Source organism: Pseudonaja textilis, chromosome 2 (assembly GCF_049901715.1).
Source record: "Pseudonaja textilis isolate UNSWEBS1 chromosome 2, rPseTex1.2, whole genome shotgun sequence".
Lineage (NCBI taxonomy): Eukaryota > Metazoa > Chordata > Lepidosauria > Squamata > Elapidae > Pseudonaja > Pseudonaja textilis.
The window spans coordinates 71986655-72004885 of record NC_141991.1 but is presented as its reverse complement, the minus strand read 5'-3'; the positions used below and the strand labels follow the sequence as shown (position 1 = coordinate 72004885).

Genomic DNA, 18231 nt, shown 5'->3' with positions numbered 1-18231 from the left:
AACAACTTACTTTCATCAGGATCCTTTGCAAAAACAACTGCAATGGGCGTTTTTATTGATGTATTATCATATATGGCTACAGCATAATGACTGGGATAGAACCTGGGAGCATTGTCATTTATATCATCTATGTGCACAGTAATTTCCATCTGGCAAAAACGCCCCCCTCCATCTGTTGCCTTGGCAACAAGGTGATACTTTGAATTCAGTTCCCGGTCCAATAACGTAGAAGTAGTCAGTTCTCCTAGTAAGTATAGTTGGAAGACAAAGATTTGGTGCAGGACTTTCAGTATCATTATGGGCAAAATTTCTTCTATGCAACTGTACATTTTAAAACATTTTAAGAAATAGAGCCAGGCAAATAGAAAAAAGGATATGACTATAAATGCTTACCAAAGATTAAAAAATATATCTTTTATTCCCCTATTCATGGGCATCACAGAACTCTTTAGAATTGTATTATCTAAAAACTATAATATTCTATGGATTGATATCTAAGGAATCTTTGTATTTCCACTGGAATTGGGTGGTCAATAAATTGAAATAAATTGTAATAACTTTTCAGCTTTGGGCTAATCTTTTATAAGACTATTTTGCAAAAAAATACCCATGCATACTCATTCACACAAAGAATGAATCTATTTTAAGTTTTATAGGAGCCCTAGAAGGTAGTACCCAAGGAAACCGGATTTCTTAATGCAAAGTCTTCTTGCATCCTAAGAACAAGAAGGAAAACACCAGACAAGACTATTACAGTAAGTTTTGGTGCATGAGAAGTGAATAATATTTTACACTAAATTAAATAGTTTTTCTTGGGGAAATCCTACCAACAGTTTACAATAAGAGGACAGAAGAGAGAAATACCAGTCTTAATAGTTCAATTGAAGAAGTCTTCAAGATACATCGAAAAGTCTGCCTACCTCTGCTTTATAGTAAACAGGAGCAAACTATATTGTTAATTCTAATATGTGGTGAAGGAATGAGTATGAACAGCAAAACTGTTCCTTTAAAAGGATGTAATAATTTTACCTGTATAAGAGTCCAGTCTAAAATCCTCAGCACCAACTCCATGAAGGCTGTAAGTGATCTGACCATTGCTACCAGCATCAACATCTGTAGCCAACACTTTAAGAACAGAAAATCCTTGGGATGCAATCTCTGAAACTTTCCCTTCGTACAGTGTCTGGAAAGGAAGAAAATTATTTTATCAAGTTAAAAGGTTAACATTAATCCACACGAACAATATACCTTTTTGTTAACCAATAACACTGAAGTGTTACAGATGGGCCCCTTCCTGTTACCCTAATGCTATCCAACATTATGTTATTCCAAGGTAATAATAATTCATGAATCCTCCAAAATGAGTAATAGAAGTTTTGTTCAGGTGAGTAATTATTAAAATAATTGCTCTATAATTGTGCATTCTCCAGGTCAACTCTGGCACCATATCAATACAGAGCCTGTGTGTACATGTTTGTATAATTTCAGAATGAAGCCTTTTACATAGATCTACAATTACCTGCTTGCATTCAGGGCTGTTATCGTTAACATCAAGGACTAAAATCTCCACTTCTGTGGCTGCTTGAAATTTTCCATCAGATACCATGACTTTGAGCAGATATTTTTCTGTTTCTTCCCTGTCCAGAAGCTTCTTGGAAAAAACCTTCCATTTCCCATCAACTTCAGTGATACCAAATTGCCCCATAACATCTCCTTCTGATAAGACAGAGAATATATATGGTTATGAAAAGAAAGTGTTTCAGGTTTCAAAATAACAAAAAGAGGCATATACCTGGAGTCTTCTAGATATTGTTCACCTATGTTATGTGTAGAACCAGAAAACTTACTTGATATCACATAGATAACTGATTCTGAGTTAATTCATAACATTTAACCAGGAGACTGATTATGGTATGTACTGAAGCAGCTATTTTATTATCCTTCAGTCTGTGGGTAGGGACAATTTTATAATAGATACCGACTATTAATTATGAAGATACATAGGGAACTGATTAAACCATTCTTTGGTATGCTGGACAATGTTTCAATCTACACTGACAATTTGAGAAGTGATTTCTTTGATATATTACAGTGAAATGCAATTCTTCTTAGTTCTATTCTATATCTATGCTGAATAAATCACAAATTATAAAATGTGCCTCCATAGTTTATATTTGGCATGCAAGGACACATATATTAGTTGGTTAGAGTATACAATTGACATGAAATAAATGCATAATTAACTTTTGATCGTTGGTCAGAAATTTAATTCAGGACTGGAATTAAAACTGCAGGTTTGAAATAATGCAGCTGCATTTGACTAACAGCAATGATGTTCTAGAGTCAGATAAATGTCACACAGTTAAATCACAATGCATTTTAGATCAGAATTTTTCTTATAGCAATTATTGGGCCTGGTGTAGAAGTTCTCTATATAATAAGACCCAATAGAAAGTACTCTTTCTTGGAATATTGGCATGTAGCTATTTCTCTACACATTTAGTCTCAAAATATCTCCTGATAAGGCATCTGTTGCATCAAATGGCCACTGTTAATAATGAAAATCATCTTACATTTGCCACTGCAGAGATATCACAAGATTAATTTATAGAAAAGGGTGCTGTTCAAAGTTAAGTAAATTTATCCAAAGCACCCTCTCCACTTTTTACCAAATCTTAACAAATATAGATACATACCAGTGATGTAACACACAACCTGTCTATTTTCTTCTGAAAGATCTCTGTCAATACTATTAAGAATGGTTATCATCTGCCCAGGCTCAGCATTCTCAACAACCGATCCTTTGTAAATTTGTTTGGAGAACTCTGGAGCATTATCATTTTCATCAGTGACAGTGACTTCTACTAGAGTTTGAGAAGAAAATTGGATCTTCTTTCCATGATCTGAAGCTACAACAAAAAATTTGTAGCTATTCTGAACTTCACAGTCTAGTTCTTTAAGGGTCATAATCCAGCCATTTTCACTATCAATAGTGAAAAAATCTCTGATATAGCTTAATCCTGATCCTAGGCTATAGGTCACTTGCCCATCACTTCCAGTATCCTGGTCATTAGCAGTTATCTGAATCACAGGAGTCCCTGCTGGCATGTTCTCCATGACAAAAGCTCTGTAAGGATCTGCCTCAAAAATAGGTTTGTTATCATTGACATCTTTTACGTGGATGTTGATGGTTACTAAAGAGAACAACTCAGTATTCTTATATGAAGAACGAGCTAAGACATCTACTTGGTACCATTTCATCTTTTCATAGTCCATTGGCTTCTGAACAGTCAAGATCCCTGTTTGCTTATCCAAAGTGAATATCTCTTCCTCATTACTTTCAGCAGAGGTTCCTTCTACCAGACTGTAGATGATGGGTTCTTTTCCTATAGCTCGAACTAATCCTATTTCTGAACCTTCTGGGAGATCTTCATATGCTGAGAAAGTATATAATGGCTCAGAAAACCTTGGCAAAGACACTTCCCTTGGAACAACTTGAAGCTTCACTGGGACAACTGAATGCCAGTTGGGAGGCTTGGCATCTTCAGCTTTGACTCCAAATTTCAGAGTTTGGTTTTCTAGTCCCTTGAGACTCTCCTTGACTACGATAACACCTGTGGCAGTGTTAATCTCAATCACATCTTCTGTAATGACTCTATCAACAGAGTAGATGACATCAGCATTTACTCCTTCATCAGCGTCATAAGCTAAAACTTGAATGACTGGAGATCCCTTTCTCATATCGGACCGGATAGACAACAGGTATTCAGAAGCTTTGAACTGAGGTCGATTGTCATTTTCATCTGTAAGTATTATTTTAACAGTGCAAAATGCCACCTTTCCTCCCCCATCCTTGGCCATGATTTTAATATCAACAACTCTTTCTGTAGAATTTTCTCTGTCCAGTTTCTGCAGAGTTTCAATGCGCCCCTTGTCATCGATTAGAAACTTCTCCTGGCCAAGCTTGTTTATGATGATATAATTTATGGTGCCATAAGCACCATCATCTGGGTCAATAGCTGACAACTCGATCACTTCAGTTCCTACTTTTGTATTTTCAGCTAACACAACTTCATAAACATCCCGTTGAAATGCTGGGCTATATTTATTTACATTAGTTGTATTGATATATACTGGCACAGTGGCTTTAAAAACTCCATCTGAAGCAGAAACTCTAAGACCGTAAAATGATTCCAGATTTTTTTTGCAGTGGTTTAGTGTAGAAATGATACCAGAAGTGCTATCCATTGTGAAATGCCTTTTCTCATTTCCTGAAAGTATCATATATTCCAGTCTAGGAGTATCTCTGCTGTCAGGATCAAAAGCCTGTACCTTTACAACAACCTGACCACAGCTGACCATTTTACTCACATTAGCCTGATACTGAAGTTGACTGAATTGTGGTGGGTTGTCATTGATATCCAGCACGCTGACGATCACAAGAACTTCATTGCTGAGTGGGGGCAGCCCATGGTCTGTGGCTCTCACTTTAATATGAAATTCGCGGTTCATTTCATAATCTAGACCTTGAGTTGTTGATATTTCACCAGTGCTGCCATCAATGCTAAAGAACTGTGAGGATTCTGAGCGATCCTCTAAAATCTGATATGAAACAAGCTTGTTCCACCCTGAATCTTGGTCAGTAACCAAGAGCTGAATTACAGGGGTCTGAGCTGGCACATCCTCTGAAATAGATACAGTATAAACTGTCTGTGAAAATAACGGAAAATTATCATTAACATCCTCAACATGAACTTCCACAATTGCTTCTGAATAGGAACCCGTTGCTGTTTCTGTAGCTCTGACAGTAAATGTATGTTTTGTATCAGATTCATAATCCAATTGGCTTGTGGCCATAAGCATGCCGGTCTTGAAATCAATGTGGAACAGTCTGAGAGCGTCTTTTTCCACAATATTATATATCAAGCGTAATCCTTCAGGACTTCGGGCCTGGAGGTGGAGAATGGGTGTGTAGGGGGGATTGCTTTCAGGCACCTTTGCAGTATAAAAGAGACTCGGGAACAGAGGGCTAGATTTGTTCTTCACCATTATGGTAATCTCTTCCTCAGCATACAAGGGAGGCTCACCACCATCTCGGGCAATAATACTCAGTGTGTATTTATTTAAAGTTTTCAAATCAAGTGGTTGTTTGAGTGAGATGTCTCCTGAATAGGTGTCAATCCAGAAATGCTGGTACTCTTCTACAAAGGAGTAAAAAATGACTCCGTTATTTCCCAGATCCTGATCTGTTGCAGAAACCGTAAAGATAATATCACCTGGCTCAGTGCCAGCCGGTATTGCTATATAATAAGGTAGGTTTTCAAACTGGGGTGGATTATCATTAATATCATCCACTATTATTCTTACAATTGCTTGAGATACCCCTGGTGGATTTCTAACATCTTTTACTTCCACTGCTATTTCATACACATCTTGAATTTCACGATCAAACTTCACGTTCTTGGTCTGTAGCACTCCTGAAGATGGAATCATTCTGAACCACTCTGTGCCATTCAAGATAGAGTAAAAAAGGGGTTCATTCAGTTGATTCCCAATAACACCAAGAACAATAATAATCTGAGATTCTGTGGAATTTTCCTTTACTGTGGCTAAATATACATCTTGATCAAATTTTAAAATGCTGTCCTGTGGTTCAGTAAAATGTAGTCTGACCAATGTACCAGCCACGTATAAACCATCTCCAGCTCTAATTGTAAATTCATGATAGTTTCCTACATTAGTATGATTTACTACAGAGATAGCACCAGTTGTTTTGTGGATGAAAAAAGTATTCGTAAGGTTTCCTTCGGCTATGCTATAGATTACTTCAGAGTCTGCATCTTTTGCATTAACTTTTAAAAGTTCCATACCATCATGAATAGGAAGTATCACAGAAAGGTCATAAAAACTTTTGATAAATACTGGAGGACAGTCGTTTATATTTCTGATATAAATGGTGACTTGAACAGGTTTGGAAGCAAACAAAATGGGGTTGCCACTATCATGAACATGGACACCAAAGTGAAAAACTGTATTATGTTCATAATCTATATCAGCACAAGTAGTAAGAGTGCCCATAGTTTGGTCTATTTTGAAAAAAGTCATGGCTTCCATCTCCAAAATTTCATAAATCAACAAAGCATTAGAATCTTGGTCAGCATCTGTTGCATTTATCACTAGCGGTACATTGTTTTCATCCACAACTATGCTACCAAATGGAATATTCTCATCGATCCAGCCAATAAAAGAAGGCTTATCAAAGATAGGCAGGTTGTCATTTTGGTCTATGAGATAAACAAACACTGGAACATCCATAAATGATCCTGCCATGTTGGTGGCCCGAATTTTCAGCTGGTAAGATGAAGTCTGTTCAAAATCTAAGCTCTTCTGGGTAGAAATAAGTCCAGATTGATAATTGATAGAAAAGAAGCCCTCTTTATCTCCAGCTTTTATTTCATAAGTAACAAATGAAGAGCTTATAGCCGAAACAAGGATTACTGGAGATCCAATGACTGCAGATTCACTGATCTCGACAACATATTCTTCTTCTGTAAACTGTGGGGGAGTAGTATCAGAAGCCTTAATATAAATGTTCACAGTAGTTGAATCTTTCAGCTGGGGAAATCCTTGATCTTCTGCTTTTACTGTGAGAGCAAATCTTTCTTGCTTGGATTGATCTAACTTCTGAGAAACTGTAATAATTCCAGATAACTTGTTGATAGTGAAAAAGCCTCCGCTGTTCCCTGAAAATAAACAAACAAATCTTAAATGAAAAAGCATAATTAAATTCTACAATGTTTATTGTTTTCTATCACATTAGTTTGCTATATTTAAATGTACCCTTTTTTTAGTCCCTGGGAAGAAGTTGTTTTTCTTAAGTAGATTTAAAAAAAACGTGCCTTATCTTCTTTGTGTGTGGTCAATTAGGTCTTTTTAAAACTAATGAAAATAGGTATATTACATTTCTACTGCATGAATGTATCCATTTCCTCTGAAAGCAAAAACAACATTGGATCTAGCCCTTTGATGATGTCATTATGCCACACTCCCTAAGCATTCTCTTAAATAAATTAAATTGTATCAGCTGATGACTTGGAGACACTGATGTTATCAGAGACGATTGTCTTTAAGCAGGTCTGTTTACTTTCTTACCCTGTTCTCAAAACTGTCCAGCAAACAATTCTGGAAGGCAGAAAAAATGGTGTCACCCTCTGTCAATCTTCCAATCATTCTGAAATCTCCTCACATATTTCCCTGCTTTAATTCTAAACATACTTTAATGTGCATGTGTAGTCACATGCATGTGTACACACACACACACACACACACACACACCATGTATGTTCAGGAAAACCTGCCCACAGAAAGAAAAATGACTGGTGTTTGGTATCGTTTACCCTGGTTCTATGCCTCTCTCACCTTTCTGTATCTGGAAAACAAACACGTGACTCAGTCTGTTCATAATTTGATTCTTTGAGTCAAGAAGCATCAGCCCAAGATGGGAAGCCCCCAAATATTAACAACAAATGTGCCCTTTGATTCAAAGAGGAGTGTTAGGGAGTGTTTGGTTCAAAGAAGGGAAACAACAGAAAATATTTATGGTCCAGTTGGCTCTAATTTTCTTATTTTATTTAATGTTGAATACATAGTAGATTCAGAACAATATGCTTATCTGACATATATCATTGATGCAGTTAAACATATAGACAAAAAATCTTCATAAGGCAGTACATATAGGTACCTTACCTGCTTCAAAGCAATAGTGGACTTCAGCATTAACTCCTTGATCTAGATCCACAGCACGGACTTGCACAACTTCTGTGCCAATTGAAGCCACATTCAGAATTTCTGCTTTATAATGGAGGCTGGTGAACTGTGGAGGGTGGCTGTTACAGCCCTCGATATGAATGACAATTCGGGCAAAGTCTCGCTTGATAGGGACATCCTGGTCTCGTACCTGAACAGCCAACAAATCAACCACAGATATTTTGTTTAAACAATATTACATTACTAATAAATTTAAGTTTGCAATATAATTTTGAATGTATTCCTTCTCATTCTATCCACCTTTTTAAAAAAATCATGAGATACAACAAACAAACTTTAGAAACCCTGCTGCAATCTGCCCACAGCCCATAAGGTAAGACAGAAGAGGATAGAAATTAAGCAAATCATTTATTTTCTGCTCCTCACGTACCATAACTGTCAAAGTATGCAGTGGCATGGATTGAGCATCAAGGTTTGATACTGTGACCAGCATGCCACGGCTTGGGTCTATTTGAAAGAATTTCAAGCTCCTAGGATCTAAGCTGCTATGAAGGGTGTAGATCAACGCTTTCCCATGATCCTGGTCAGCTGCACTGACGCCAAGGAATTCTGTCCCAGGGGGCGTGTCTTCTGGAATGCGAGCTTCATAGTGGTACTCCAAAAACCGTGGTGGATGCTGGTTAATGTCAATCACATGGATGTAAGCCTATGAGAAGAAGACAAAAAGCAAACAGTAGAGAAGGTCAGTAATAGGGCTATGCAAGCATCTCCTTTCCCTGATGGTACAACGTGGCTTCGGATACACAATTTGTGTGCATGGTCTGTTCCATGGGTTAAATAATTCCTAAGACATGTGTTGCTACTGTTCACTTTAGAGCCTTCAAATTTCTTCTTTGGTATCCATAGTGGTGGTATTCTACTGGTTTGGCCCATTCTGGCGTACCAGTAGTACCGAAGATCAGCTGGCAAAGAACCGATTCGCTACAAGTCTCTTGCATGATCCCACCCCTGCAGCCATGCCCACCAAGCCACACCCACAGAACCAGTAGTGGGAACTTTTGAATCCCACCTCTGGGTATCCATTATCTTGAACAAACTGCTTCAAAAGTGTGTATGTATGCAAACCAATGCCCAATGATGACACTTCCACACTTTTTGAAGTTTACCCTGCTTTTTCTTATTCTCACAGTTCTCATGCTTATTTATGTACAAATTCATGTAACCTTATTATTTCTTTATGAATTAATGCGAAGTAGCTCCAGATTGTTAGTGGAAAAGGGGAGAGTTTGTACAATGTATCTTGTGTTAAGTCATCTTTATGGTTTGAGAATCTGCACGAGGAATTGCTAAAAATACTATACCTTGGTCAAACATTACTATGGCAGCTAAATCTACCTTTTACTTGTAAGCACCTGGTTGCATAAGAAGATAATAAAATGAGCCTACAGCAAATTTCAAATTCTGGTGGTCTGGCAGATATCCCAAGATGCCAGATGCTGATACTAAGTTTGATTTGATGGCACAATATATATTGTAATGATATCAGGACTTCATCCCAAAATGAGATCATCTAGTTTATTACAGCTAGTTACATGTAAATGAATGGAAACGTAGCCAAACCAGACTGAGATGGTAATAGTAAAGGAGAAAAAGGAAGAATGAAATGATGCCAGGAAGCAGCAGCTGGTGAAGAAACAAAATGAATATAGAGCAGTGACTGGTTTGGCTGCCTCAATATACTTACCCCGAAGCAAGTATCAAATTAAATAATACTTATTTGTTTTATGAAATGTATGGAGTTGCCCAACTCAACTAGCATTAGGCATTTATGATAAAAAAAAACAACTGGTAGTGGTCCCCCTCTCCACCATACATCATAAAATGTCTACACCCGAGTAAAAATTATTTACTTATTTATTTATTGAATTTATATTGCTGCCTATTCGCCCATGGTGACTCGAGGTGGCTTGCAGAATGTAAAACCATGTCTAAGAAAAAATAAAATAAAAACTAAGAAAAAGAATTAAATAAATTAATAAAGTACAATAGAAAAAAATCTGAAAAAAAAAACCCCAACCTGACGACAGCAGATCACATGAGCCATTTGATGGGCTCCATCCTGCTCTGGGTTCCCCAGGCCTTCAGCGCCTTCCAGAAGAATATTAGAGAGGGGGCCATTCTAATCTCTGGGGGAATGATGTTTCAGAAAGAGGGAACCACCACAGAAAAGGCCCTTCTTCTGGTCCCACCAGGTTTATCTCCCTCAGGGATGGGACCCACAACATTCCCTGCCTGCCCACTCTGATGGAAACTAAACTAAAAATAATGGAAACTAAAAAGAATAAGACCTAATTAAGAAACAACCAATAGAAATAGAATTTCATCCCAGGGTGGGAGGGAAGATCCAGGTTTTCAAATTTGCTTGAAAGACAACAAGCTCAGGAAATTAGAGGATATTGTTCTAGAGCAAGGCTGTCAAACTTACATCGCCACAATGATGTTATGTGACATATCAAAATTTCCTCCCCACCTTCGTTAATCTGGGCATGGGCGTGGCCAGCGTGTGATGCATCCAGCCCGCAGGGCGGGAGTTTGACAGCCCTGTTCTAGAGGCAACATTTCAAAGAAAGCACATTTCCTGAGACCCATCTTGGAAAAGGACTTCCTTTCTTCAGTAAAACCCAAGCCCATGATTTTGCAGTAGCAGGTTCTCTACCTATCCAACAATCTATGTTAAAGTAAGCAGAGAAAGAAGTTTCTGGGACTGGAATTGTTATGTTAGCCAAGGTATTGAAAGATGACATGGTAACAGAATAAAGTTCTAAGACATTCAAAAAGACAGTGAGCTACTACGGAATCCCAGTGGAAAGGCACTCTTAGTATTGATTACCTACCCTTTTCAACATTACATATAATGTTCACAGCCTCTAATAAAGTAAGGATCAGACTAGATTATCGCTTAAAGTAGCTAATAATCAGACTAGATCTTTGCTTAAAAGATCTCCTCTATAGAAGTAATACACTTCAGTCCTCAGCTGCCATAAAAGATGAAAATACTCAGAGACGAAACTCATGTCTATAATTCCAGCTAGACAAGGCTCTATTGAAGTAGCTTATTGGAACATACATTGGTCATATATGAGGGAAAAAGTAAAAAAAAAAAAAAAAAAGACCAGCTCTATATCTCGCCTTCCTCAACAGTCAATAGATCTTGGCAGAGTCTGGAATTAGAAGTGTATTTGTAGATAATTTGCAATCCTTTTGGATTTCCAATCATCAATTATTGAAGTAGAGATTTAGGAAAAAATCTCTGAGTAAGGATATCCCTCTGTTTATTTGGCTCACTGAATGACCAACAGTAGTTTGGACCCTTCTTCCCCAAATGTGATCACATTATAGACAATATTTTGTTTACTGGTTCTAATCCACCAGAGTGTGAGAACTGGGTAAATTGATCATTTTAGAGAAAGTTTAACTCAAAACTTGAGGCAATAATTCAACTGGCATTTGAATATCTAGTACTTTTCTAAAACAGATGTGAGCACTATATACAGTCCATTATGAACTGGACTTTGAGGCACTGACCTGTGTCTTAATGATGCTTGATCCATCTGTGACTTCTATGGTGAGATTGTAGTTTGATCTTTCCTTTGCATCTAGAGTTCGTGCAATAACAATGCTGCCAGTGCTCTTCTCGATGTCGAAATTCATAGCATCATCACCACCTTGGAAGAGAGGGAGGACTTTAGAAATAAAGAATTATGATGGAGGCTAGATGTCTGAACATCCGCCTCTCCTGGGGAGGACCAGAGGAAAATAATCCTTGCTGTTGGCAGCATTTGTAACAAGCTCACTCATGGAGTTTGATTAGAAACATTTAGTGGGAGGAAGCAGAATAGCATAAAAGTTGGGTGGGGAATCTCTGTGAAAGGTTTCTATTGTCACCACTGATCTATGTTTATTTACTTAATATACAGTATTGACTTAAGAAGCTAATGTCTACTTGTAATGCAGTGTTACTTAAGGTAAAGGGAGGGGATTGACATCAACCAGTGAAAGGCAGGAGAGCAGGGAATATTGGGGCAAATTGGCAGAGAGAGGATATATTCTGGCTCCACTTCAAGGTGCAATGCTTAAGCCAGTTCCGCTCTCATGCTTATGCCCTGTTGAGGCTTGCCCTATTTCCTGGAGGACTTTTTCAGTCCATTCCCCTGCTCACTTCCTTTTTTGTAATTCTTTAATGGATGATACTGGACTCTGTGTGTGTGTGTGTGTGTGTGTGTGTGTGCGTGCATGTATGTGTGTGTGCACATTTATGGGTGTGTGTCTGTCCAATAACAGGAGCTTGGCTGTTTTCTTGCGGACGTTTCATTACTCAAACTAGGCAACATCTGACTGACTTATTTGTGAATACCCCAGGCATTAGGCAGCATTTGATTTTCCCATTCTTAATCAAACTGAGACAAGAACCCAAATTCTATGCATCCAAGAGCATAGTTGCAGCAGTAAAATAAAGCTGAAGGATAACCTGAAGAATTACTTTTAGCTGCCCTATTGAGGGATTCCTGAAGAGAGAGAGAGAGAGAGGGAAGAAGACACTCCTGCTAACCCCACCCCCCAACAGTATAAACCAGAGGTCTCCAACCTTGGCAACTTTAAGCCTGGAGGACTTCAACTCCCAGAATTCTGGGAGTTGAAGTCCTTGAGGCTTAAAGTTGCCAAGGTTGGAGACCCCTGGTATAAACAGTCTTCTTGATCATGAATCAATGTTTGTCTATTAGACTCACAAATGCATGTCTCATATAATTCAAACAACCATGGAAGGGTAACGCATAGGATAGAGAAGTAATTGTTTTGAATGCTGGGGGAAAAATATGTCCCCTCCCTCCGTGTAAAATGGTTTTGCTTTTTTTATGTATATAAATTTTATTTGAGTTTTCACAAAAAGAAAAGAAATACAAGTAAAACATCTTTTTTGATAGCAGCATAATCCCGGGTTACATCTCTTCGTACAGACACAAATTCAGGTTCATGCTCATTTTTATATTCTATTCCATATCTTATTACTACTCTACATTTTCTACATGGCTTCTCCCCTCTTTTAACTTTCTTAATTTTATTTTATTTATTTCATCTCAATTCAAATCATTGTACTTATATTCTTTGTCTGTCCGGTTTCAACTGTCTACTATCTTTTCTCATTAAACAAAATTTCTCCTGTAATCACTGATTGGAGTATGACGCCTTTATATCTTTCCCCTAAAATTATAATACTTAATATAATACATAACTTCCATTCAGATTCTGCTTGGTACATTCTAATACTACACACTGTATTCTTGAAAAAAGAAAAAATTATAAATGTATAATATAATTAAAACAACAATCCATTCCAATTCAATTCTATCATTAATATTAATATTCATTTAAATCTTAACATTTTGCACATTACTTTTCAAATAAATATCATACTTCTATGGGAACAATTATAAACTTTCCATAGTTAATTCCCTCCCCTCTTCACTTATATTTTATAAAACATTGACTCATTAAAATGTTCCCGTTCCTTCCTAATTCAATTTTCTCATTTATTTTATTTCACTTATTTTATTAACAAACATTTCACTAAATTACACTAACCATTCTATCCCTCATTCTAATCATATGTTGTTTCCAATTTTCTAAAGTTATTTCTATTTCAAATATAACAACACAATCTCATGTACCTTTACAGAATCCCCTTTCAGTTAGATTTTCACCCATTATCTCTAAATAGGTCCTGTTTCTTTATATCTTGCTCCGGACCTTTGTAACTTCTTTTCCTTTCCTTCTCCTCTCTCTTCTTCTCTCTCCCCCTTTTACCTCCCTGTCTCTCCACCTCCATTTCCCTCTTCTGTATTCCCCTTTTCTGTTGCTTTCCAACATTATATCCACTTTTCAAATTATTTTTCCCTTCTTTGGCTGTTTTTTTAAGTATTAAATTCTCCATTCTCTTTCCCCCCTTTCCCCTTTCTTCCCCACACAGAGTTACTTGTTCATTAAAGATGGCTTCTTCTTTGTCCCAGTCTTCTTGTTTTGCAGTCTTTTCTTGTTGTTTCTCGTAGTTGCAGATCTCCATTTCTAAGAATTGAAAAATGAAGCCAAAAGAGCCCTTCCCTTCTTCTGCATCTTCTTGTTCTTTTTAAGTTCCATTTTCAATTCATCCAGAAGTGATGCCATTGTAAAAAATTTTAAACAACCACCCAATTGATTTTAGTCATTCAAATATAATAACCAAAAATCCAAAAGTCACCAAGCAATCCAAATACACACAAGCTGTTTCTTTTTACACTTTCTTTCTTTTTCACTTTCTCTTCCTGGGGTTACTATTTAGTTGCAAAGTTTCAGTAAAAAATTTATCTTTTAGAAGTCTTATTGAAATTTTACTTTAGATTCTTTTTAATTCCAGGCAGTCTCCTCCCTCCATTCTCCTTATTCTTTTTCTCTCCCTTCCTGCTCATAGAAGAAAAAGTTTTTAATGTCCAGAAATCTTTATTGTCCCTTTGGCATTTAGTTATATTTTCAGCTTAATTGCCTATTGATGCCAAAGCGGATTTTTCTGATTTCTTATTCAGATCTCTTAGTTGTCAATGTAAGGAAGGAGAGAAAAGAAAAAAAAACCTTTCCCTTTTCACTTTCTTTCGCTGCTTCTGACTCTTCTTTGGGAGCGATGTTATCTTTTGTAAAATTTAAATTCCAGGGTACCTTAGCTATTGCTTTTTCAACTTAACCCGGTCAGCCAAAACTTTCACTTCTTATCTTCCTCCTGCACTTTCTTTTCCGGTTGAGTTCTTCTTTGAGGTGGCCATTTCTGACCACCGCTCCTACCGCCTTCGGGAAAGGGAGTTTGGCCAGCTGAGGAGGAGAGATGTGGCTCTCCTCGACCCTACTGGTGATCTCCCCCCTCTTCATCACCTCTACAGGATGGCTTAGCCCCGAAACCAGCTGGCTCGGGGTGCTCCAGCGGCAAGCCCAGGCAGAGACCGCGCACGATCGCGGATTCCTGTCTGTCACCGAAGCCCTTCAAGTCAAATGTTTTTGCTTTTTCAGTAATGATTTAAGGTGGAAAAAGGAAAATACTCAGGAAAGCAAATGTCAAGCAAAATGTTCATGTTAGGAAGAAATAACAGAAAACAAATACAAAAAGGGCTAGAGGATGCTGCATTGTGAGGTTTGTGAGAATGAACTTGTGCAGCTGACTTACTGTATCCAAGCAAACAGGTGAGAATATTAACTTGTACAAATGCTTAAGAAGGCAAGTGAAAGGAAAGAAAGGATAAAGGGAGGCACAAAATTTGGAAATTACGGTCAATGTGATGAAAGTTCCGTAATTCCGGTGAAAACCATACAATGTTGAATAGACTATGTTCTGAAACATTTTGTTCCCTCCCACATGATCCTGACAGAATAGCAAAGAAAAATCAAAGCACTGCTCAGTTTCTAAAATAAAGATTATTTATTTCCCTGCCCTTGTATTTACATTTAAATTTATATTGCATGCTACATGTAGCATGCAACACACTCTTTCAGAGACACAAAGGCACATATAAAAAGAAAACTTTGTGTAGATACACAAGCCTGTTTACTGGTTATAATTATTTTATTCTCTGTTTTGCAAAAATGTATCACATTTTTATACAGAAATGCTCATGCAATGAAAGGCTTGCCCTCAGGTCAAAAGGTCAAGAGGCAGGGACAAATAATTATTCAAAGTATAGTTGGAAATCAACCTAGCATCCTTACATCAGAGGGTGAATGGGATGGCATGCATCCAGATGCTACTATGATAAATGCTAACTTTTTAAAGTAAAATATACTAATGTACTATAAAATATACTATATTGATACATTATATAATATTTCCACAATAAAATGTGCTTACTCTAAGAAATAGTCCCTCATAGGAACACTAAGTTCATTTTATCCTATACAAGAATATTGATTCTTCAATTCATACACAGCAGCATGCAAGTTATGGTTATATTCCCTTCTGTATTCCCATTTTCAGGCTTTGTGAAACTGTCACAAAGATAAAATTAATTTGTAACAGGCATGCTCTCTTTACCTCTTCGCTCTTTGGAAAAAATTGCAATATATAAATATGAAATATACTCTAAAAGTGGTATCTTTTAGATTCAGATTGTGCTGTGTTTTGGAGCAGACTGAAAAGGGATTAAAAGTAAAGAAGTAGCTCTACTGACATCATAAGTTTACCTGGATTGTATGGGGGGTAGTGGAAAGCAAATACAGGTGGTCCTTGACTTATGACCACAGTTGAGCCCAAAATTTATGTTAAGTGAGTTTTTCCCCATTTTACAACATTTCTTGACACAGTTGTTAACCAAATCACTGCAGCTGATAAGTTAGTAACCTGATTGTTAAGTGAATCTGGCTTCCCCATTGACTTTGCTTGTCAGGAGGTTATAAAATGGAATCACATGACTCTGAGGATGCTGCCATGGTCATAAGTATGAACCAGTTGCCAAGTATCTGAATGTTGATCACATGGGGATGCTGCAAATGTTGTAACTGTGAAAAATGGCCATAAGTCACTGGTTTCAGTGCTGTTGAAACTTTGAACAATCACTAAATGAACTGTTGTAAGTTGAGGGTTACCTGTAATGCAAAGTACGATGTTGAGTGGTAGCGCAGCAGTTAGCATGTAGTACTGCAGGTTACTTCTGCTGACTGCCGGCTACCAGCAGTTCGAATCTCACCAGCTAAAGGTTGTCTCAGCCTTCCATCCTTCCAAGGTTGGTAAAATGAGGGCCCAGATTGTTGGGGGCAATGGGTTGACTCTGTAAACTGCTTAGAGGGGGCTGTAAAGCACTATATAGCAGTATACAAGTCTAAGTGCTATTGCTATTGAGCCAATTAACCCTTAGATTCTGCTCCAAACAAACCAATTCTCCCCAATCATCTAATTTCCTTGCTGCCGTACAATTTACTTATGTAAAGGTGATTTCTGTGCTGAAGGCAAAAGTTCAGAAATGATCTCTGTGATGAAGGCAAAAGTTCAGAAAAAGTTTACAAAAATGATACCTTTAGAGATGTGGGTTTTTGTACCCCTCTGTAGCCACACAGATTACATTGGATGAATAAAAGAAGACGGACACGATTGGGTAAGTATAGTTCACTTCATTGAGGATGATACTGACGGCACCAAAATAAAATACAGGTAGTCCTCAACATATAACCATTCATTTAGTGATCATCTGAAATCATAACATTACTGAAAGAAGTGACTTATTACCATTGCAGCATCCTCACAATCACAAGGTCAGAATTTGGGTGGCTGACAACTGGCATGTATTAATAATGATTGCAGTGTCCCGGGGTCATTTGCAACTTTCCCAGCTGGCTTTCGACTTTGACAAGCAAAGTCAATGGGGAAAACTGGATTGGCTTAATGACTGCATGATTTCCTTAAACTGCAATGATTCACTTAACAACCAAGTCAAAAAAAGGTTGTAATATCAGGTGCAACTCACAAAACAACTGCCTTCTCTCAGCAATGGAAATTTGGAAATTCTGGTTCCAAATTTCAATTTTCAAAGAAAATATAGCCTAGCTTTCCTTATCCTTTCGTTTTCCAGATGTATTGGAAATACATCTTCCACAAATGCCAAGTCATGCTGGCTTAGACATCTAGGAGTTGGAGTCTCAACCTTCCTGGAAGGTCCTAATTGAGGAAAACTGATCTAGTCCCATTTTAGGAATAGGAGCAAATTCACTCTGCTAAAACTGTCTCTTTGATATGAATCCTTCAGTAAAAGAATGCAGCTTAATGCAAGCACAACTGAATGAATATTACAGAACATTGTAACGAAAGCTGAAGTAGGTGGAAAAGTAATGCTAGGACTGACTATATGCTATAGAGCAGTGGCCTCCAATCTTTTGGGTGCCAAGGACTGGGTTCCATGGAGGACAGTTTTTCCATGGACCGGAGTGGTGGTGATTTTACATGCTCCCTGGATTGCACATGTGCGCAGATGGGGCTTCACGTGCTTACGCGGACCAGTTTTTGATAGGCTGTGAATCAGTGCTGCTCTGTGGACTGGGAGTTGGGGATCCCTGCTATTGAGAATGCCTTATACTATATACACATACTTTAAAATTCCTATTTCTACTCCATGAAACAATTTAATTATAAAGTTTCTTACATTCATTTTATGTTGGGAGGAGAGATCATCCCATGAATGTTGACTTAGTTTTTACCAGATGCATAGAATTGTTTCCTTGACTGAATTTAATTTTACAATTTGTATTTTATTTCCAGATTCTAAAAAAACACAAAAACAAAATACAAACCAGTCTAATTTATATAGTGTTGAACTACTTGAAACTGTGTGTTTTTAAAAGTTCAGCCTCAGTCTAGAAATCTTCTTACAAAACTACTTATTTATCTCAAAAATGAAGTTACCT

At 37.4% G+C, this 18231-nt stretch overlaps 1 protein-coding gene across 1 annotated transcript in view; it reads right to left on the bottom strand.

Annotated features, from left to right (window-relative positions):
* FAT2 (FAT atypical cadherin 2) overlaps positions 1 to 18231 on the bottom strand; it is an 88411-nt gene that overhangs the window by 22237 nt on the left and 47943 nt on the right. The window contains exons 7-13 of the mRNA XM_026696631.2: positions 11353 to 11492; positions 8198 to 8473; positions 7747 to 7957; positions 2697 to 6743; positions 1520 to 1716; positions 1030 to 1183; positions 11 to 244 (exon numbers count right to left, since the gene is read on the bottom strand). Coding sequence (XP_026552416.2) covers positions 11 to 244; positions 1030 to 1183; positions 1520 to 1716; positions 2697 to 6743; positions 7747 to 7957; positions 8198 to 8473; positions 11353 to 11492 — 5259 coding nt within the window. The remainder of the gene's footprint in view (positions 1 to 10; positions 245 to 1029; positions 1184 to 1519; positions 1717 to 2696; positions 6744 to 7746; positions 7958 to 8197; positions 8474 to 11352; positions 11493 to 18231) is intronic.